This window comes from Uloborus diversus, chromosome 10 (assembly GCF_026930045.1).
Source record: "Uloborus diversus isolate 005 chromosome 10, Udiv.v.3.1, whole genome shotgun sequence".
In the NCBI taxonomy this organism is placed as follows: domain Eukaryota; kingdom Metazoa; phylum Arthropoda; class Arachnida; order Araneae; family Uloboridae; genus Uloborus; species Uloborus diversus.
The window spans coordinates 12,491,077-12,514,287 of NC_072740.1; the positions used below are offsets into that span (position 1 = coordinate 12,491,077).

The 23,211-nt window shown below is 32.2% G+C and overlaps 1 protein-coding gene across 1 annotated transcript in view; it reads right to left on the minus strand.

The window, feature by feature from the left end:
- The window catches only part of LOC129231879 (cytochrome P450 3A24-like), a 31,162-nt gene extending 26,896 nt beyond the window's left edge, over nucleotides 1-4,266 (minus strand). The window contains exon 1 of the mRNA XM_054866269.1: nucleotides 4,097-4,266. Coding sequence (XP_054722244.1) covers nucleotides 4,097-4,179 — 83 coding nt within the window. The 5' untranslated portion in view covers nucleotides 4,180-4,266. The remainder of the gene's footprint in view (nucleotides 1-4,096) is intronic.
- Between the last annotated feature and the right edge of the window lie 18,945 nt (nucleotides 4,267-23,211).

Consider the following 23,211-nt stretch of genomic DNA (forward strand, 5'->3'; position numbering starts at 1 on the left):
CTAAGAAAATTTGCTCTTCCTTAAAATTGAGATAGATTTTAGATAAAATAAATAAAAATTTATATTTTTTCGGATCACTGTTGAAAATAATGTGCCGGGGGGCGGGTCTTTTCCCCCTTATACGTAGTGTATTTGGAATTTTCTCCTAACATTAGCGAGCTATCCACATTTGAGACATTTTACCTACTCATTGTGAAATGAAAGTTATATTAATTTTTAGTTCAAAGTTTTTGTTCATACAATTTTTAGCGGGACACATGACGCTACGTAAAACTAAGGATCGACCCAAGGCAGCGGGTAGTTTTCGCTGGCACTGGAGAGTTCAAGCTTGCGCATAATTCATTTGGAGTCTATAAAAAGGCATTGGTTCCCCTCACTCGAAATCGGATATAAACCTCCAGTCAGAGATAGAGAATGTATCTTAAATCATACTTAATCTAACAAATTTCAGAGGTAAACGGAGACGATGTAGCAGGCAAGGTATGGTTACATAGGCGTCAGGGACAAATTTTGCTTTAAATGCTTTCGTAATTTATACTTGTCTTTTAGTTTTAGTTTGCCATATAGATAAAAATATGTTCTTTATGAGAATTGTATGAACTTCATGCATATAAAGTTTCACATCTTACATATATATATGTATACAATTTATAAAATTTTAAAACAAAGAGCTTTTGGACATAAATATTCAAGTGTTTTTACAGTTATAACTTCCTAGTTTTTTTTTTTTTTTTTTTTTTTTTTTACAGTGGAAAACAGGTTTTTTGTAACCCGAAACACTTGTCTTCAATTATTTTTGTGCACAAGTAACTCAGGATTTTAATGATTAAAATCGAACAAAAAGAATAAAATTGATTTTTTTTTTTTTTTTTTTTTTTTGTTTCAAATTAGTGTTTTGTTCAGAACACTAGGATTTTTTAACCTCTTTTATTTTTCTTTCTTCCTTTTTTTTTTTTTTTTTTTGTTTCGAACAGTGCACTTAATTACATATCTGCGAAGGAAAAGGCGGGGAAAACAGCCATATCGCATCAAAATTGTTTACTTATAACTTGTCGAAACATTATTGGCAAGCAGCCAACTGTTGCATCCATTTCGGATCGAGTGAAAATTATTGAAAATTTTTATTTCAACTCATTGAAAAAAATTCATTATAAATCAGTGAAACAATATAACTTCGCCGTTTTCGCTTTGAATAAAGGTAAGGTGCTTATAGTATTTCCTTAAAAAATTTCAGAGCCATAACATTATTAGAATGTCGGATGCAGGAATTTTAGTTTACATTGATTGAATAATTGAAAAAAGTCGAAAACGTGACCTTCCTTTGTAAATTCCTAGGAATTCGGTTAATTAAAAATAGAACTTCAAACAAATCATATTTTTGAATAAAATTATTTTTTCTATCTAATGATGCATTGGTTTTTTTTTTCTTTTCCCTACGTTTACTAGGACCGTTTTTACGGTCGTAAACATCAAAAGTTTAAACCATTGATAAAACATTAAATATTTCATTTTCTAATTCAAATTTTAAAAAATCGAACTTTAAATTGTAACATCAGACCTTTCAGACAACTTCTATACCAAGTTTCGTGTCTATAAGTGGGACAGCTTCGCCGTACAGCGCACAAATACACAGAAGAGTGTTGCCTTCAGAAGAGTGAAAATTTCAAACTAGTTTTGGCCAGGATTTTCAGTCAAATGCTACATTGTGCGTCGTCCATTGCGATAAATTGAATTTTCGTCGATTGGATTTTCGCTGCACTTGATTAGCTGGGTTGTGAGAAACAGGCGGCGCGTTATCTTCAACGATGAATCCCGATTTAGCACTAGTGATCATAGGTAACCTATTTCACTTCATACAACGCCGTGTTTTGTCTTGTATAGCTGCTAGAGGAGGCTATACTACTTACGGTTTTGTAACTTTTATTTCGTCATAACTTCTTAATGAAACAATCTTTTGTTCTGAATTTGTAATAATTTGCTTATTTTCTCATAGGCCAAATGTATTTTACGTTTTGTGAAGAACGCTCGTTTCCTTCTGGGTGAAAGTTTTTTTTTTTTTCGCTACAGAATGATTTCAACTTCTGAACACGGTTTAGTTTGTGCAGCTTAATCGCTCTCAGTAATTCTGATTTTGAGCTGAAAATTTAAGTTTAAGTGCAAGAGTTAGAAAACATTTAATGAGATTCAAAAATAGCAGTACAAAAAAAAAAAGTTGTTTGTTACTCTAAAGTCTAAAGCGCCCTCTACCGGCCTTTTTTCAACTACATCTTCAAAATTTATTTTCAAGAAAAAAGTGATAAAAGGAATAATTATAGTGAAAACCGCAAACGAATCGACCAATTTTTCCCGTTGTTTTTTTTTTTTTTAATGATCACTTGAAATTTTGGACCTTCAACTTTAATGTCGCCTATCTCATTCGGAAGACATTTGGGACCCTTATTTGTGACATTATTATTGTTTGTCTTGATGTATACTATCATCCCTTAAAGTTTTGCCTAAAAGGTCAGAAACACCCTGTATATTGCACCTAGACATATTTCAAGAATTTTCAACGTGAGTAATTTTGAGCTTCCGGAGGCTTAAAAGTAGTTACAAAGCAGCGTTTGGCAGCAGGTAGCTCATAACTTTTTCAAGTTGAAAAAGTGGCTCCTTCTTCCAAAATCTCATGAATACGATATTTTTGCGAGTTCCTATACAACAACCTATAGGTTTGTTCCATTTCATGTACAAAATGCTAACGTAGAAGAAAAAAGGAAATATGTGCGAAAAAGATGTTCAAAATGTGTTGAAAAATTGCACACGTGCGTCTTAGAGTTACAAGAAACTCCTTTCCAACGCAAAAAGATGTGAGCTTATGAAAGACTTCTGACTTTTTTAACCCAACATGTTTATACCCAAAAGCTCACATCTTTTTGCCATGAAAAGTTTCTTGCAACTCCAACTTACTCTTTCAAGTTCATAATTTTTTATTTTATTTTTCTGCACAGTTGATTAACTTTTAGTTTATTCGTAAAGTCATGGATGGCCTCCACTCCTAGAGCAAGACCCCCTCCCCCCCCCAAAAAAAAGAAAATATACCCTAAAACACCTTTTCCCCCCTAAAAACTTAAATTGCGTAATCTGCGCCATGACACCCCCCCCCCAGATGGGCACCCCCTGGTAATGATATGTCGCGACTAATGCGCTTTTATTTTCGTTTTCAACGTTGACAAAGTTGAAAATGAATGAATGACATGCGTTATTTCGTGTCTCTTGACAAATTGAGCTTTCGGAATTTTTCTGACGCACAGCGCACTTGTTTTCTCAAGACGTGGATCCAGAGGGATTGTCCTGTATGTAATGACATCCCCCCCCCCAGTTCCTTAAGCGACCAAATATTGTCTTAAGCTTCATTTAGGGGACTTGGATTCTGAAAAAATTTCCACAGATTCCTATTTCAACCCAAAATTTGCACTTTACCCCACCCCCTTTCCTATAACAACCCCATCCAAAACCAGAAGCTGATCGTCATGTTAAAGACGAATGAGAACAAGAAAGCACATCAGTGTAGATATAGCTTAATAAAAACTATCAAGTATTTGTTTTTGTTGTAAAAATGTCTGTTTCATAATTGGGGTTCAATATAAATATATTATTTACACGTCATGAGGTTTCCATGGATACCTATTCCTGTCAGAGAGATTTGAGAGCTAGAGACTGCTGAAAATAGACTGTTTTCATTATCAAAGATGAAAATAAGTAAATATAATTTAAAATTTATTATTATCCTTTTAGTCCATTGTTAGTTTAACTTCATTGGTTTAAAGCCTCAAATTACATTATTGTTTTCTTCTCTATTGCAACAGGTTTGCAGGAGTTCCCACCTGGGGGGGGGGGGGTCTTGGTACAGAATGCGCCAAGGAATTATTAGGGGGTGTTTGAAGGGTATTTTTCTCATTTTTTTTTTTTTTTTTTTGGAGGGCTCTTGCTTTTGGGGAGGGTCTTTGCGATATTTACGAGGGATGCGCCCTTGCTCTTGGGGGGGGGGGGGCATCCCTGCGGTTTGTATTAAATTTTCAAGAAAATAAGCCAAAAGGGATCAAAATTATTAACTTACCAGAAATATCCATATATCACAGTCGCTAAAATAACTGTTCCGACAATGCAGATTGTTGAATACAAAAGTTGAAGGACCACCATTTCTGCTACGCCACGAGGAAAACTAACTTCAAAGACAGCATGAAACCGATTTTGAAGTATATTTATATTGCGTTGTGACGCGGGCACGGTGAAACACTGTTCTGATAAATTTGTCCTTGAGAGCCGGAATTCAAAACGGCCACTTGATTGTCACGGAGATACGTTATAAGCAATATGCAAAAAAAAAAAGAGAAATTCGATCTAGACGGTTTTGTTTTGTTTTTGTGAACCCGGACATTGCATTATCGTTTATCTTTCCGTTTCATATCTTATGTTATCTTTCATCACTCTTTGCAGCAAAATATACATATTGAACGAAAGAATTCAAGTTAAAAGACCTCTTGTCTGACTGAGTTGCTTATCTGAAATTTGGCACAAATTTCGACTGATTTCATGTGCGTGTGGACACGTTAAATTTGTCCTTACAAACAGGGGTGCCCACGATTATGGCGCAAGTTGCGCCATCACAATTTTTGCGGAGGATTTTTAAAATTTTTATTTATTTATTTACATTTATTTATTGATTTATTTTTAATTTAACTTATTTATTTTATTTATTTATTTAGTTTGTGTGTGTCTGTGTGCGTTTATGTCAATGGCGTAACACGGAACTTTTCTAATAAAATAATAATAATAATTAAAATAAATAAATAAATAAAAATATTTAAAAATAATAAACAAATAAAAAAGGTGCGCTAAAAATAAAATAGGGAAAAAGGGTTGAGAAAAAAAAATTGGGGGGGGGGGGGATTAGCTCTATTAAACTTCGGGGGAGGGATGGGCACCCCTGCTTACAAAGCAGTAAGCCATAAGATGTTCTTTCCATATTCCAATCTTGTAAGAAAACTTTTTATTTTATGAACTAAAAAAATTCAAAAGTAACTCATACATATTCACGAAGACGTGCGCAGGGGCGTCCCGATGGGTGTCACTGTGACCGCCCAAAAGTTTCCTTATTCGGCAAATTTTGTCTGACGATTCAGCAAAGTTATCATTCGGCGAAATTTGGAGTTTCATTGGCAAAATTATCATCCTTCGGCAAAATTATCATCCTTCGGCAAAACTATCATCATTCGGCAAAATTTGGAGTTCCACTTCCACTCAGAAAATTGAGAATTTCTGCCCTCCCACAAATTTAAGTTTGGGGCCCCCCCGGACATGCGTATGAGTGACTAAATAAACGAAAGAGAGAGGAAAGGTGGAGAAACTTACCGTGATATTTTGCTTGTAAGCGTATATTTGGAGTAACGGTATAAAGTTTTCCCTCAGTTAATTTTTCATTTCAGTTTTCGTTTGTACAGTAGTACCTCCTTTAAGGGACACCTCTGAATAAGGGACACCTCTATTTAAGGGACACTTTTTCTGGTCCCAGTCCCTTTGAAAAGGGGCCTCCATGCATTTGCCTCTCATTAAAGGATTTAAGGGACAGTCACAGAGAAAAATTACGAAAGAAATGGGTGTAACGCATTAGAAATATCAAATTTATAGGAATTCAAGGTTCCCTTTTTGTCCAAAAATTAACTGGTAAAAGTTTGTCTTGACATTAACAAGCAAATAAACAAATAAGTATTGTAAAATTCTTACTGAGCCTACCATTCATGCTTTTGCCTCTCATCAATTTTTTTTTCAATGGGCTCAGCCCCAACAGATAGTGTGCCTCCAATGACAAGATTTGTATAGAAAACTTGAAATATGATCATTGTTTTTTTGCATTGTAAATTAGATGACATCAATCAAATCCATGTAACACATTAATTCAAAATTGAAATTAATGAAAATCTGTTACAAAACTTTGATTTTTTATAACAATTTACAATATTTAATCATAACTGTTATTAGTTTACGCTTATTATGAAATTATACTCAGTTTACAGAGCATGTATGAATTCATCTACCTCCAGAGAAGGGACACCTCTATTTAAGGAACAAGTTATCCTTTCCCTTAAGTGTCCCTTATTGAGAGGTTCTACTGCATTATTAAGCGTTTAAATAAACATAAACGTAATATTACTTACAATTACAAGCAGGACATAATTTAGATGAGAGCCTTAGTCCCACAAGCACTTCTGGGGAAACTCCAAAGGGAGGTCACGAGAGGTCATTGTGACCTCCAAAAATATTTCCATGTTCGGAAGATTGGTTTCCTATTCGCAAATTTGGAAACAAGATTGCAATATTGTGTTTTTCAAATGATGCCTAATGTTTCTCCTCAGTGGAAATTTGTTTATTAAATATTCACTTTTTTAATTGGTACGAAATGCCGACTTCAATAGATGAAGGTGTGCGTTCGTGCTCGGAATTTATCACTCTGAAATAAGAATAATTTTGAAAAAAAAATAGTACTGACTTCATAACTGCAGCTGGAAATAGCTGTAAAAAGTAAAAAATAATTTTAATCATGGAACACCATCGGTGCTACTTTTAAGCATAATTTTTGAAGACTAAAAACAATAGGTAAAATGACGTTCAAACATATTTTTAGTTTACATTTTTCAGAAAAATCTCTCAAAATTACGAATGAAATATTTATACCGGTGCACAAATCTGCTTTTATCAGTGTAATGTTTACGTATGTTTTTATCTATTGTTTTTACACCGACTTCAAAAATTATGTTTAAAAGTAGTATCGATGGTGTTCAAAGAATAAAATTATTTTTTACTTTTTTAGAGCAATCTCCAGCTGCAATATTGAAGTCGGTTTTATTTTATTTGTTTATTTATTTAAATACATATTTTTTCAAAATTATTTTTATTTCATTCTTTTCAGTGTAAATGTGTTTTAGAAATAGTATGATGTTACTATCACAAAACTTCACTTTATTTTTTTATATAAATGCTTCATGTTTTTATAAAAAAAAACGAACTATTAACGCTTTTTAAATTTTAAGTGATTGGCACTAAAAACTAATCCTTGCTCCTCTTTGGGATCTATTTGTGCTAATTCAAACAGAACCATATAAATATAAACGGTTTCCCAAACTAATTTATGTTTCACAACAAAACGTGTCACGTAGCTCGGGATAAAAGTCGTGCGTCTATTCGCTTGGCCCCGTTATAAATAGAAATACAAAAGTGACGACCAGCAACAGGCTCTGGGCCCAGCTAGACTGGTGCTAACCAATTTACAATCCCCAGTGAAGATCAATGGCCCTCTTAAAACTATCTACTCCCTTGCTCATTACCACTTCTTCCGGTAAGCTGTTCCAAGGTTCCACTACCATGTTAAAATAATAATTTTTCCTAATATCCATGTTAGCCTGAGATTAAAACAATGACCCCTTGTCCTGTTTTCAGTGCTAAACTTCAGCCCCGTAACATCTTTCATTTTAATAAATTTAAACAACTGAATCATGTCCCCTCGGTCTCTTCTTTGCTCAAGACTGTACATTTTTAGCCTTGTAAGCCTGGAATCATCGTCTAAATGAGAAAGTCCATTTATTAGCCTTGTAGCCCGCCTTTGAACCCTTTCCAATACATTAATATCTTTCTTAAGATAAGGAGATCAAAACTGAACAGCATACTCCAAATGAGGTCTTACCAAACTTCTATATAAGGGCAGAAGAACTTCTTTAGATTTGTTTGAAATAGATCTACTGATAAACCCAAGCATCTTATTGGCTTTGTTACTAGCTATGCTGCACTGTTGGCTAAACTTTAAATCCCGACTTATTAAGACGCCCAGATCAGTAAGTAATAGTTGAAGATGAAAATAGTATTAGAGCAAATGATGGCAAATGAACTTCATGTTTGCTTCAGAGAAGCCTTTTTTTTTTTTTTTTTTTAATGTCCATGCTGATTACTATTAATATTACGGTTTTATGGCAACGACTTTCTTTAAAAATGGGTTTTATATTCAATCATTTAATAGGACAATTTCATGAATTTACTGTTTTTTACCCATAACTTTTTCTAAAGAACAAATATGATCAAGCAATGGTATGGGTGCGAACGTTAAGCTTCTGAAACATTTGAGTGCTTCCCTGGAGACATAGGAGCTTAGATCCTGTAACCATAAGAAATAACGCAATAAAGGATACTTTATATCGAAATGCTCACACTTTTCTGCTTTAAAAAAGGGGTTCCTTAAAACCTCGAAATGCATGTCTGCAACTTCTTGTAATATTTGGGCATTCTTGTAATTTTTACTTCCTTTTACAAAAAAGGAAGTATTGTATTCGCGAAAAAATTTTCACTCAAAAATCGGCCTTAATTTCCATTTTTCTTACCCCCGAATGAATGTTGAGTTGTTTTTTTTTTTTTTCCGACCCGATCACACGTGGATATATGCCTAGGAACGTAGACACCCGAAATATCCGTTTTGTACGTATGTGCGTATGTGTGTACGTATCTCGCATAACTCAAAAACGGTATGTCCTATAAAGTTGAAATTTGGTACGTAGACTCCTAGTGGGGTCTAGTTGAGCACCTTCCCTTTTGGTTGGATTCGGATGTTCCTAAGGGGGTCTTTTACCTCTTTTTGGGGGGAAATCTTTGTCTAATGTAAACCCAAGTTGTGTTATAATTTGTCGGACACTTGGCGATATATCGCCAGTCTTTTGGTCGCTAAATTTTGTCGCCAACTTGGCGACAAATTTGGCTTTTTTTTTTAAATTTGGTTTCAATTTGTCTACTGTTGGTGATATTTAGAGAGTAAACAATTGAATCACACTAAAATTGCCAATAATGGGGAAATGACATTAAATTGGAGTAAAAGGACGTCATGTGATGCACACATCAGCTCGTTTATGCTTACTTTGTTGCTTACCATAAATTGACCTTACTCATTTCAGCTCCTGTCCTTTATCCTCTTTATTTAAATTTTCACTAATCAGAATTCAAACTAATCTCACACTACCTAAGCGTAAACATGAATTTACTGAAGAATATAGAGCTCCTGCTTTCAAGGGGAGTGTCAGAATTATATCGCAAAACACTTCTGAAGGGAATTTGCAGTAAAACTGAATTGAGGGAGCTGAATTTTACAGTTGATGGTCATTTTTCCAAAACAGATTGTTTGGTTAATAGTGAGTTTTCACTGACCAACTCCAAATTGAAAGTAAATAAATCAAATGTATGAGTACCTCAGAACGACGAACGCTGTCACTCAAATGAAGGTTAAGCATAAGTTACAGAATCAAAAGTAAGAGAGTCTCAAATGAAAAGTAAGCGTAAGAATCACAAGTTATAGAATTTCAAAGGAAAATTAAAATTTCAAAGGATATATAGAATTTCAAAGGAAAAGGAACTATGGGTCAAACGCTGAACAGAATCAGTAACAGAATGATCATAAGTAACAGAATCATAATTAAAACAGAATCTTAAGCAACAGAATCATAAGTAAACATAATCTTAAGTAACAGAATCATAAATTATAGAATTTCAAAGGAAAATTAATCATAAGTAACAGAATCATAATTAAACAGAATCATAAGTTAAGTAACAGAATCATAACTAAACAGAATCTTAAAAAGGTAACATAATCATAATTTAGAACAGTGTAAAAAAATTAATGACCTAAATGAAGCATTGCTAGCTGGAAAAAACAGGTTATCGAGTAAGCAACAAAGCAAAAATGGGTAACAAGGAAAATTGAGATATTGATTAAAGGATAACTATGGGTCAAACACTGAACTCCATGAAAAAATGACCCTCTCAAATAAATTCAGTTCCCTCAACTTCGACAGTAAGCATTCATTTTGTGTGTTCATGAAACACAGCGTTTGAGCAATAATAACCCTTGACATAACCTTGACCTTTGATATAATCAGAACTTGATTGAGTTTACTAGTTCACTGCTCTCTTGCTTAATTGCTTACAGAGTAATATAAATTTGCAGCTTGTAATATGATTGTTAAAATTTATTTTTATCTGTTATTTGTCTGATTGCAGTGTTTGTTCTTATTCATAGAATCATTAGATTTATTATGATTATTTTCAACTTGGAGGAGGTTAGAGAAGGTTCACTAATAATCAATAAGTGCGTTCCAATAAAAAAAAATTAAAAAAATAACAATAATAACAAACAATCATTATTGATTTCAGTTCCCTCAACTTTGGCAAATTAACTGGCTCTAAAAGTATTGACTTTTATCACAAGAATTAAAATGCTACTTTAGCTGATTCAAATTTGCAGGAAATTTTTTTTAATACTTTTTAAGTTAATTGAGTTTGCTTGTTGCTTTCCCTATGAGCTAGAGTACCTATAAAGAGGCTTTCTAGGATTCTTTTGATACTAAACTTTTATAACTGAAGATGAGCGCAGATTTTGTACATCTCTTCCGAACTCGTGACGGACTGATAATGCGCCCAAAACTGATTTTTCTTCACTTTGTTGTCACTGCAAAAAGGTTTTGAGTACTAGGATGACTCTGCTGATTGGTGAGCAAAATTGCATGGGTTAAGGTTTATGATACAACTAAAGGTTTTCCATTAAGTGAAAATATTTTCTTTTTTATCTTAAGCATAAATTTACAACATGAACCACCAAAACATGTTATAATATTAAATATAACAGACTCTCTCTATTTTGAACACTCATGGGACCGAACAAAAGTGTTCAGATAATGAGGGTGTTCATTATTGAGGGAGACTGAAAAATGCATGTATATGTATTATGTTGCATTAATGAACTATGTTCAGTAATTTGCCTAGTGAGACAGAGGTGCTGAATTTCGGATTAATGGCTAGTGCAATGTTTAATTCAACTCAATAAGACCTAAACTCTTGCATTCATTTCTTTCTTTTTTTATTTAAAAAGTTTTACATAACATTCAACAATAAAATATAACAATGCGGCTATCAGTACCATACCTGAAAAAAAAGAGCAATTTTTATTTTTTTGTTTTTTCTTTTTGCATTGTATATTCTCATGCAAGGTAAGTGTTATCATCCAAGTGAAAATGTTTCTGGATGATTCTCAGGCGCATTTTGCTTGAAGATAATCGTACTTTAAAGGTCTTAAATACTACTTGATACAACGGTTGGATTCTTGAAATTTATTTCAGTGGCAGAAACTTAAGGATCATATTGCTCGGCTGAATGATTTTATGTGATGCAGTAATATCCAAGGAAAATAATTTTTCTTCTACTTCTCTCCATCTTCCCCTTAATACCCTTGACGTAATCGTGTATGGCTTTCCAATTTGATTCATATTAATTCCTGAGTACCGATTGTGGACCAAAGGTAATTGAACAGGATTTTAAAAAAGCATTCATAATACTGTGGTGTTCATATTATAGGGTGTTCAGAGTACAGACAGGCCAGCCTATGTTAAGTCTAAAGAGTTTTGTCGGGACCATTAAAACGTGTTCAGAATATCGGGATGTTCACATCAGTGAGTGTTCAGATAGAGAGAGTCTACTGTAGTATGTTACAAGCTACTGTCTCATCACAGCATATTTTGGAAGCATTTCTTTATGAAACTATGCTCATTTTGGACAAAACATCATTATTTCTCAAGAAAAAAAAAATCCACATGACTTTCAACTTTCAAGCAGTTGACTGTTGACAGGTGATCACAGAGAGATATAGCTGGAAAAGAAGGTCCAGACCAAAACCTTTTTCCTGTGAAAACTATGTGAACCCAGTTGCTGTTTCAAGAGTGCCTTGCTCAACTTTCCATGCACTCAACAGTCTTTTCTGAAGCCCCTCCCCCAACTTCCATTTTAAAATGCCAAAAGACATTACAATTCTTTCCTAAGTACTACTTTCTCGCCTACACCCATCGGACCATCAATGACACTTATGTTAGAAAAGTCTTTTTTTCAAATGTTTTTCATCAATACGAAATCAGTAGATACATACAAAATTAATTTTTGCTACCACCACGCCAAATTCAGCCACTGAAAAACACAGCATAGCATTTCCCATGTAATTTCTCCTCACTCACTATCGCCACTCTGACGAGACAATCCATCATAAATGGAGTGGTAACCATGACAGTTGTTGCAAGGTATCAATATTTTGAATGAAACAAATAACCAAAATATAATACAAATCTATGAGCTTAATCCCTCAAACTAGCAAAATACAATAGACCCTCATTTTATGCGAGTTTATTTTACGCGGTTTAAGATTTTAAACCTTTATGTTAATTTATGTGGATACAGCATTGCAAACAGATAAAATATTCCCCTTTTTTCAAAATCTAAAAACCTGAAATTGCAGGCAACTCATAATAAACTGCATTTTGGAGTGCTAACTAGCAAGCTTGGGTCACTGAAGACTCTTTTGCAATTGGTTCCAGAGCTCTTTCCACAAGTAAAGTCATTAAACTACCATAATTTAGAGTTCACTGGAAGAATAGCTTTTAGAAATGACAAAGGGAAACGAAACCAACGAGGATACCGACATCGATGACATACAACCAAAAACGTTCACATTGAAAATTTTGAGCCATTCCTTAACAATGGCAAATGATATTTCTGAGGTGTCAGAGAAGGAAGATCTTGTTAGGGAAATGATACGAGTGATCATGAATGCATTAATGTCTCACAAACTATAGAGAAAAATAATTAATGACTCCCTAGAGAGCTCTATTTTATAAACACTAAGTTAATTCCTGTTCTCTTTATACACGTTGGGTGTGCATATGTATTGGAATAAGTACACATTGAACTCATTATGTATATAATTATCTATCACTAGAATGAAGTATTTTTTTCACCTATGAAACCTAACCCATATTTTAACACTACAATTAAGTCTCAATTATAGAAACATTTTTGTAAAAACGAGGATCCACTGTACATATTTCCTCATTATCATCAAAATAAAAAGCCAAATTAGAGAAAAAGGAAAATCCAGAAAAACTGCTCATTATGTTGATTTGTGTGTGCAGAGGTTTGGGTTTTTGAAAATCGCCCCCCCCCCCCTCTAGTGCTATTCTATTATAGGGTGATCAGTTGTAACAGTACCAGCATTTAATTTTCAAATAAAGTATATTTTTCACTGCTGAACAACTAACAAAAACTTGCTTTTTTTTTTCAATAATCAAAATGAATGGTGTCTGAAAAGTTGCATACTGCCATGGGCAGGTAAAAGGCAGAAATTGCATTTTTTTTTTGTCATCTATTGTACATTAGCTTCAATGTACAAGCTTGCTTATTTGGTTTCTGCTGAAAATAAAGCACAAAAAATGTCAAATTCCAGTATTTTCCTTTCTTTGGAATACACCTGTGTCTTCAAATACTTTGAAAACTCATTTCTGCATATACTGCCCATGACAGACTATAGTTATTACTACCAATATGTTACTATTGAAGTGTTAAGTTACTTTGTCATAAAACATTATTTACACTAGTATAAATAATGTTTAAAAAATGTTCATCAAACACTTAATTTCTCTTCAAAGCATAAAAATAAATTTCAAACAAATATCAATTCCACAAAAATAAAAAGCCATGAATTTATTTCAGACCAATTCTGATGTGTCATACAAATGTTTTGTTATCTTTAACAGCAAATCTATTCAAGCATATTATTATGAAACAATATGACATGTTTATCCAAAATAATGCATAATGAAAAAAAAATAGAATAAATCTTCTGTATAAAGATGTTGAATTTCATTTGAGTAAAAAAAATACAGTGAAATAAATTATAAAACCAGAAAAAATATTGCTTGTAAAATAGCACAAAATATAACATTTATCATAATATATCACAGATTATCTATTATATCATGCATGATTTGTAAATGTAAGGAAGACAGGTTCAGCATTAAATGCATCTGAATGAAATAATTCATTTCATAAATTTTAATAAATTTAATTTTTTAGCCCTTTTTGGTAATTTTAGAGATTAAAAAAAATATTTTGCATCACACACAATATGCACTTTCTCCAAATGTACATTGCATAATGAAAGTAAATTGTCATTAAACAATTTGCTTCTTTTTCCCATGACCTTTCAATAACAGTAAAATAATAATTGAGCAGAAGTCTTATGTTACAGTCAATGCTCCTTAAAACATCCATAATTACATCAACCCTTCTGTTATAGCGACTTATGTATGAAGTTCCATTTCCTATTTCATAAATACAAATTATTTTAATGCCTCTTAAAATGTCTGAACTGAGATGTTCATTCATTCCAATATATCCAAGAGCCTACTAACTAATCCTCACATAACATCTGACCCTAAGTTTGAACTTTATTCTAAATTAATTAGAAAAAAAATTGTATTTAACAAATCAACATTCACATAAAATATTCCCACTGAAGGAGTTATTTAATGGTAGAAAGTTGAATTAAATGATAAGAACTGCACACAAGTGATTGATAGAAAATATAGGCTTTATTTTTATTTGAAAATGGAAAAACAAAAAGTCTCTTAATATCTCTGACTAAGATGGAGAAGGTATACTATTAAAAATTCTGAAACAAAGTAAAGTAAATCTGATTATTTCAGAGTTAAACCAACTTTTGCAAGTTATTTTTTACCGTATTTTCTCCTTGTTTTAGTTTAACATGTGAAATTTGTATGTAGTTTGGTATCATAAAAATGCCATTATTTACTTATTTATTGTCATTGCTTTTTTTTTTTTTTTAAGTTTCTCAATTCCTGTCTGAAATAAAGCATATCTAATAATAAATAAAGCATATGTCAAAAATTTTCCATTTATTTTTAACTATGTTAACCTATGTTTTTGTGACTAATTTAGTTTAGACAATAGTTGTCATTACAAAGAGCATTAACTATTTACACATTTTGACATTATGCAGTATAACTTTATTAAGATGAAAAAAAAAAGTTATCTTATTTACAGTGAAAAAAACATTTCGCACAAATATCCTGAACATAGATGAAAATGACAATGATTCACTAAAAAAAAAAATATTTTGATTTTTTGATCAACATAAATCGACATACTTTTTTACAGTAGCTCCTTTTTTTTCTTTGTGGCATAGCAAAATTAATTATTGTAACTGTTGCAAGGATGCCACTTGTCTTTAAGTACATAGAAGCACTGCCACTATAAAAAAAAAATCTCCAGCTATTGTTCAATTGGTTTTCTAATTAGGTAATGGGTACATTGAATGGGTGATAGTTATGAATTTGGTGTCAAAATATGTGGGGATAAATTTATACACCTACAATTACATTTTTAACACAAAATCAAATTAAATAAGTAATACAGCCATTTTTTTCTCCTGCATGCCTTGATCAACATGTTTTTACTAAAAAATATTTCTGTTCCAGCATTTTCGAGCTACATGTTTTTTTAAATAAAGATTTAAGAAACTCATCAACAATTTAAGTCACAAATTTCAGGCCTAATACCTTTTTGCAAATAAATACAAATACAAAAGTGACGACCAGCATCCGGCTCTGGGCCCAGCTAGGCTGGTTCCTAGTCAACTTACAATTCCCAGTGAAGATCAATGGCCCTCTTAAAACTATCTACTCCCTTGCTCATTACCACCTCTTCTGGTAAGCTGTTCCAAGGCTCCACTACCCTGCTAAAATAATAATTTTTCCTACTATCCATGTTAGCCTGAGATTTAAATAACTTAAAACAGTGACCCCTTGTCCTGTTTTCAGTGCTAAACTTTAGCTATGTAACATCTTTCATTTTGGCAAATTTAAAAAACTGAATCATGTCCCCTCGGTCTCTTCTTTGCTCAAAACTGTTCATTTTTAGCATTCTAAGCCTGGAATCTTAGTCTAAATGAGAAAGTTTATTTATTAGCCTTGTAGTCCACCTTTGAACCCCTTCCAATACATTAATATCTTTCTTAAGATAAGGAGACTAAAACTGAACAGCATACTCCAAATGAGGTCTTACCAAACTTCTATATAAGGGCAGAAGAACTTCTTTAGATTTGTTTGAAATAGATCTATTGATAAACCCAAGCATCTTATTAGCTTTGTTACTAGCTATGCTGCACTGTGTTGACTAAACTTTGAATCCTGACTTATTAAGACGCCCAAATCAGTAACTTTTACTGCCTGACTAATGACTAAACCTTACAAATAATAACTTGTACACTTATTTCTATGCTCTAAATGTAGCACTTGACATTTCCCAACATTAACAGCCATACCCCATATATCAACTCACTCCGTAATTTGATCTAGATCCTCTTGCAGCTGATTTGCTTGTTCTTCATTTTCTACAATCCCCATAACTTTGACATCATCAGCAAAACAATTCATTCTCTAAGATATTTTTATGAATATCGTTCATAAAAACAATAAACAAAACAGGCCCTAACACTGATCCTTGAGGAACCCGGCTTAAAATCTCACTCCATTTAGAATAATTTCCCCTTACAACTACGCTTTGTTTCCTTCCGGTTAGCCAGTTTTTTACTCAAATGAATGAAAGCTCTTTACAATCAAAACAAAGTTAACAATTGCACAATATTCAGAAAAATATCAATGAATAGTCGGGTAAAAGGGTAATACTGCAGAGCAGATATTTCTAATCTTATAAGAAAATGCCTCATATGGAATGGTAAATGACAATGACATGAAGCACTATATAAAATGTATCTTATAAAATGGAACTAAGATATTTTTGGGCTCCCTGATGGTGTAATTGTGTTATTATAGGCAAGGGTTTTTTTGCAGTCAACATTTTGGTTGTTTCGCAACATGTTTGATGACATGATTTATTCAACATCATAATGTTTTTAGATATAAATGTCTAGCATGCTTCGCATTGAGGAATTATCAACGGTCATAGTTTCTCTGATTTCATCCAACAAATTACGATAAATCGTAAAAATGTAGAGTGAGATAGTTATCGCATTATCTGTGATCTAAACGATTTCGATTAAAGTTTGTTTTTCTCAACTATCTGAAAAGAATTTGGCGATTTACAAACAAGTGATACTGCACACATCTTGTTTTGAACTAAAATATATTATTTTAATAGTATTTGAAGCTCGTAGCAAAGTCAAAAGTTCTTACTACATTTTTGATTTCAAAAAAAAGTGAAGAAATTTCTCTATTCAAATTCAACCTCCTTAATTGAAGGGGGAGCGCCCTCAAGGGGGAGGGGAGCATGGAGCTGACTGAGATACAAAATATTTTTATGGAGGGGGGAGGAGTAGTTTTAAAAAGAATTTGAACTCCTTTTACGGAAATCTCTTTCGTGATCTGTAGAAATTCAGAGAGATGCGTCATCCTCCTTAGGGAGGATTGGCACCCGTTTTTTCAGAACTTTCTTCTAAACGAATGGAATGTTACTTGTTTTGATAAAAGCACTTGCTCTTGACCTTGTACAACAAAAGAGTGTTTACAATAAGAAACTACAAAGGGGGCTGTGGGAAAAAAGGGGAGAATTCATTCATGCAAAATGGGTGAAGACGATTTCTACTGGGCATGACTGGCTCTGCTAATCAGAACACGCCAAGTCTCCCATTTCGGGACTTCAGTAAATAAAGTCCTCTAAAACTCCTTTAAATTAGTTTTCTTGACCGCTGTTTGTTGTGATTTGAAAAAAGGTCTATTGAGCTTCATATTCCATGTTCCTAATTTCCTGCATTTATATTTATTATTTTTAGGGAATTTTTTCCCCGTGTAATGCAAAAACAAGAAATTTTCGCAAAATTTAAAAATTTTTCAAAAAAGAATTTACATTCGAAACCTTTTTGAAAAAATTACCAGTAAAGTTTGGTTCTCTATCATTCATTTTAAAAAATTTCAAAAGGATATCTTAATTACTTGATGAAGAAAAAAATCTTAATTGAAGGTTCCCAAAATGGGAGACTTGGCGCTTAATGGGTTAAATAAATAAATAGTTAAACCATTTTGACTTGTCACTGAGTATTTAAGAGAGTTTCATCAGGATTTATTAGGATATTTATTTTCAGTAAGGAAATTACAGAACGTTTTAGAAAGGTAACTAACACTAATGAGTAAAACAATGACTTGCCAAGAAGTTTTGGAATTCTAAAATCTAAGCAAATCAACTCACAAATAATCCCCTGGTTAGAAATCTATAAATTGTACAGTATTTATGCCTAGAAAAGTTTTAATGTATATAACAACAAAAATTTTCAACTTGTGTTGAACCTAATGTGTCAATCTATTTGAAAATCACCCTTATAATAATGTAAAAATGCTTACTATTTTAGAACTATACTGTTCTTTTACAAAAATTGAATATGTTTTTAAATTTATGCTATGTATGTTATCAATGATTACATGCTTTTATGTGTCTCTCATTCACGATCCATAGTGAAGTATCTTTTTCCCCCCTTAAAACTATGCATTAAAAGAATCTTTTATCATACAAATTAAATAAGATAGTGCAGTAGTTTTCCTTTTTTATTTAGAATATTTACCTCTACTACATATAGCAGCAATGCAACAGTATATTTTTTAATAATTTTCAAAACACACACACAAATAAAGAAACAATGCACAATAGTTTAAGAAATGTAAAAGCATATAAATACAGTGAATTCACTCTGAATTACCCTCTGTTAAATGTTTATGTCCCTCAAAGGTCTAAATTTGATTGAAAAATTTCTCCCATTCAAATAACGCTAACTTTCCAACCATTAAGCAATCATCTACACACAAGTTCCTCTTTAAATAGCAACCTTTTTCTCTCTACCCAAAACATTTTTTCCCCTTGAATTAGTTTTGATCATAAAACTTTAGCTCAGTTTCACTGTCTAGTTTAATGTCATAACATACTTATACTTTAAGATTTTCAAGGAATCATTTTGTATTTAAAATTTGAGTTTAATAAAGGGTCATCGAACCGTTTGACTGCTTAATCTACAATTTTCATGAGCAACATGAATGTAACAATGTGCTCCTTGAACATGCATAGAGGTTTTTTTATATATATATATATATATATATATATATATATATATATATATATATATATATATATATATATATATATATATATATATATATATAACATTATCCTACAATTTCATGCACTGTGCGTACAGTATTTAGATAGACAACTTGTTATTTTGAAAGCTACATACCTCTTAATGAAATCAAGAGATTTTCATAACATGTGCTGCTTTTTACTCAAAAAAGAAATAATAATAAATAAATAAATAGTACAGAAAACTGAATTTGGTCTTGAGAATGTGAGGTAGGAATTAGCCTTAAACCTTGGTTGACACTTACCTTCCTAAGCATAATTTCTAACTTAATTTTGAAAATAATAAATATTATAAGCAGCACAGAAGTTTATATACTGCTTTTAAAAATAAACATGAACACTGCAAATCACTTCCTTAAAAAAATAATTGAACAGTCACAGGGTTATGCAACCAACCATGACAAACTATTAAAATTTTTTAAAAACATGAATTTGTCAATCTACAGAAATCTCACAGCATTAAATTATGAAAATACATTAAATTCAAAAACTACAGTAATTAAACTCTAACAAAAAAAAAAATAGTTTTGGAAACAAAAAGTAAAAATACTTGCATCTTTAAAAAAAACTCCAATAAAACTGACAAACAATTGTCAGCTTGAAAATCCAAACTATGTCATCTTAACTTTTATACACTTAATGTTAATGCAATTTAAAGTCTTAAATATTTACAGTTGTAAATTCAAACAAAGCAACAACTATAATAAAGAAGAGATGCCTATTAAAAGAGTATACTCTGAAACTATTTCAACTTTTTTTTTTTTTTAACAGAGCACTTCAAGCTTAAAAAGTTTAACATTTACAGTATTTATGACCCTATTTAAAAAAATTGAAGGACATGAATACAGAACAGGTACATATATACAGTAAAATCTCGTTACAACAAACACTCATACAACGAAATATGCATTTCCACAAATAAATTATCAGTCCTAATTTAATTTCCATTGAGTTGCTTGAACTCGGTTAATGCAAACAAAATTTGCGGTTCCTTGAAATTTGTTATAACGAGACTCAACTGTATCTACAAAGTTTCACAATTGAATGTTTGGATTTCTCAAAGTTCTACCTTCCAGAAAAAGCAGAAAACACCAAATAGCATGAATTTTTAAAATACTTGGGCACGTAATAACTTACAGTCCCTTCAAGTATAGTGTAAAAAATGAAGTAACAACAACAATGTTGAAATCAAACCTCACTTTAATGACCATTGTTTGTTCCAACTATAAAATGCTATAGAGAGCTGTGAAACTTACATATTGGCGAACATTTGCATTGCAAAGTATTCTTCTTGACAATTTTAATTTCCTTTCATTTATATCAAACTAACTTTTGATTTATTTAACTAAACAAATGCGAAAAATGGGAATAACTAAGGATTTTTAGAAATTTGCATCAACAGGTTCATAAGTTGATCAAGTTGTCATTAGAGATAAAAGTGAGGAAACAATTTTTTCATAGTTTTTTTCATTTTAAAAGTTGAGTTTAGGTTACATCATCGCGTAAAAGTATAGTAATGCTTTCAAGAAATAAAAAATTTAAGCTTTAAATATCAGTATCAGGACGTTAGTCATATGGACTTTGTAATTGAAGGCAGCATCCACACAATTGTTTGAATGAGCCACTGGCTCAATTGCAACAGATGCAGCATAAGATCAAATCTCAAAACAAAAATACCCAACTTATAAATAAGTAAAATGTTTAAATGGGACAGCTTTCCGGTTAATTATGATAATATTCATGCCTCAATCCTAGCTGTAGCCAGAGGGATTTAACAAGTTTTTATGACATTACATTCTAAAAGAATTTCATCATCTGCAACTAACTGTTATCTAAGGAAAATGGAAGAAACTTAATTCGACTGCTTCACTTAACAACAGAAGAATAACTTCTAAATTTGAATCGTATGAGGTATTTAATAAAGACTTTTTGTTTTGGTTCTTGTAATCAAAACTTATAGTACTGATTAAACCTTAACTTTGAATTTGATCTATATTGAAATTTAAAAAAAGAAAAAATAGCTTCTTTATGAGGATCAAAAGTACGAAATTTTTTATGTTCTTTAGACAATGGCTGTCCTTACTATTGATATAAGGCTTTTGTATGATTCCATATTGTGACTAAACAGTGCTTCCAGGATGTAATTGTTCAAGTTCTTAAATCCAAGCACCAAAAATTTCATGATGCAAAGCTATCATGAAAATAATGACACAACATTGTGCAACAAACCAATGGTGCAGGAAAAGAAAAAATACCAGAACATAGTTAGGTCACAAACATTATTTTTTGCAAGCATAATGAAGAAAGCCCTGTATGCTAATGTTTTAAACTAAACAAAAATTCAGGCAAAAAACAAACTACACATGATGTAGTCTTATAGAAACAAAATTTGAATTGAATGTTTTGCTAGACAATTTATAGTGTGTGTATATACAGGGTGAACATGAACAGGGTGGATGGACCCAATTTCATCAAAACTACTGCACATATTACAATTTTTGCAGTAGTGTAAAATACATGAATTTGAAGAAAAATATACCATTTTCGTTCAGTCAAAAATGTTCGATGTGTAACCGTCTAGTAACACAGCATACCTCTTGTCAGTAATTCAGTTTGTGCTATACATTTTGTAGCATCCCGCTATTGTTCTCATTTGTAATGCTGCAGAATGTTGTAGTATCGATCAAAGGTTCATAATGCTGAGGTTCTTGTAGTGTTCACAGCATCAGTAATTGATAAATAGTGTTTATAGCTTAATTCATTAAAAAATCACAGTGAGTGAAACGAACTGGATAACAAATTAGAAGTTAACCCACAAGAAAAGGTTCACACATTAAACATTTTTAGCATTACCTAAAAAAAAATTGCTGTATTTCTCTTTAAATTCATGTATAACTAATTGCAATATGTGTAGGGCTCTCAACACATTTTCGCCATAGAAAAGGGTAAAAGAGGACCACTTTCAATCAAAAAGGGGACTAAAGAGGACCAGTTAGGATTAAAAAGAAGACCTTGAGAGGATCATTCATAGTTAAACCCAGGGAAGCACTAAAAGGCAAATTAGCTGCCTGCTGAATGATTTTTAATAATGGCGAAGTCTGAGTAAGTTTGATGTTGCCATGGTTTTTAAAGAAATTAATTTATTATTTATTGAAATTAATAAGCTAATATACGGTAATGTATGTTAAAATAACTTCTGATTGTCCAAAATATCAAAATACATTAACAAGATGCAAAAAGATTGAACTCGCAAACACAGGAAGCAAGGAACTTGTGTTCAATATGCAGAACTGCAATTTTTCGCAGTTCTGCATATTGAACACAAGTTCAGAAAATTTCACTGATGAAATATTCTTGAAAAATATTTAAGTCCAATTCAATGATTTTCTACCGATTTCAAACATTGAAAGAACTTTCACTTTTTTCAAGGTTTTAAAACTTTTTCAAGGCTGTCAAGCACTTGAAAATGACTTTTTTTTTTCCAAGGTTTTTTGAGGGCCTACGATTGCAACTGAGCTGGAGGCAGAAAGCCTCTTAAAGGAGCCAAGAAAGCCAGGCTCCTTTAAGAGGTTTTCTGCCTCCAGCTTAGTTACTTCCTATTCTGGGCTGATGAGTGCTAAAAAGCACGAAACTGCAGCACTCCGGCGGAATTGAACGAGCTGGCAGTATATTTTATGTATTTTTGCCTTAGCCCTGGCTTAGGGTGGTAACTTCTGCAAAATACCTGGAAAAATATTGGTAGACCCTGCTTCGATTTGACATGATAACACCTCCCCCAAACCTTTCCATTTCCTAGATTTCCATACTACAGCGGTTGAAGGAGTTTAATGACGTCAATCTGAAGCAAAATAATACTGGAAAGTTATGTTCAATAGAAAAAAGGCGGCAGGGCAGCGTGTTTTGGTGCAACATACATTAGCACACAGTATCTTTTTACATAATGAAAACTTTTCAAACCGGCTTTTTAAGTAAAAACAATATAAAAGTGGACTAATTGGACCGAAATGTTAAAAAGCGGCCTAAAGCGGAATTTACCCTGAAAAAACGGACTCTAGCAGGAAAAGCAGACCATTTGAGCCCTGGATGTGTGGTAGTTTCGAAATTATGATTTTTGAAATTGGTTCCATCATTTGTGCTATTCCTCAATATATAAATAAATACTAT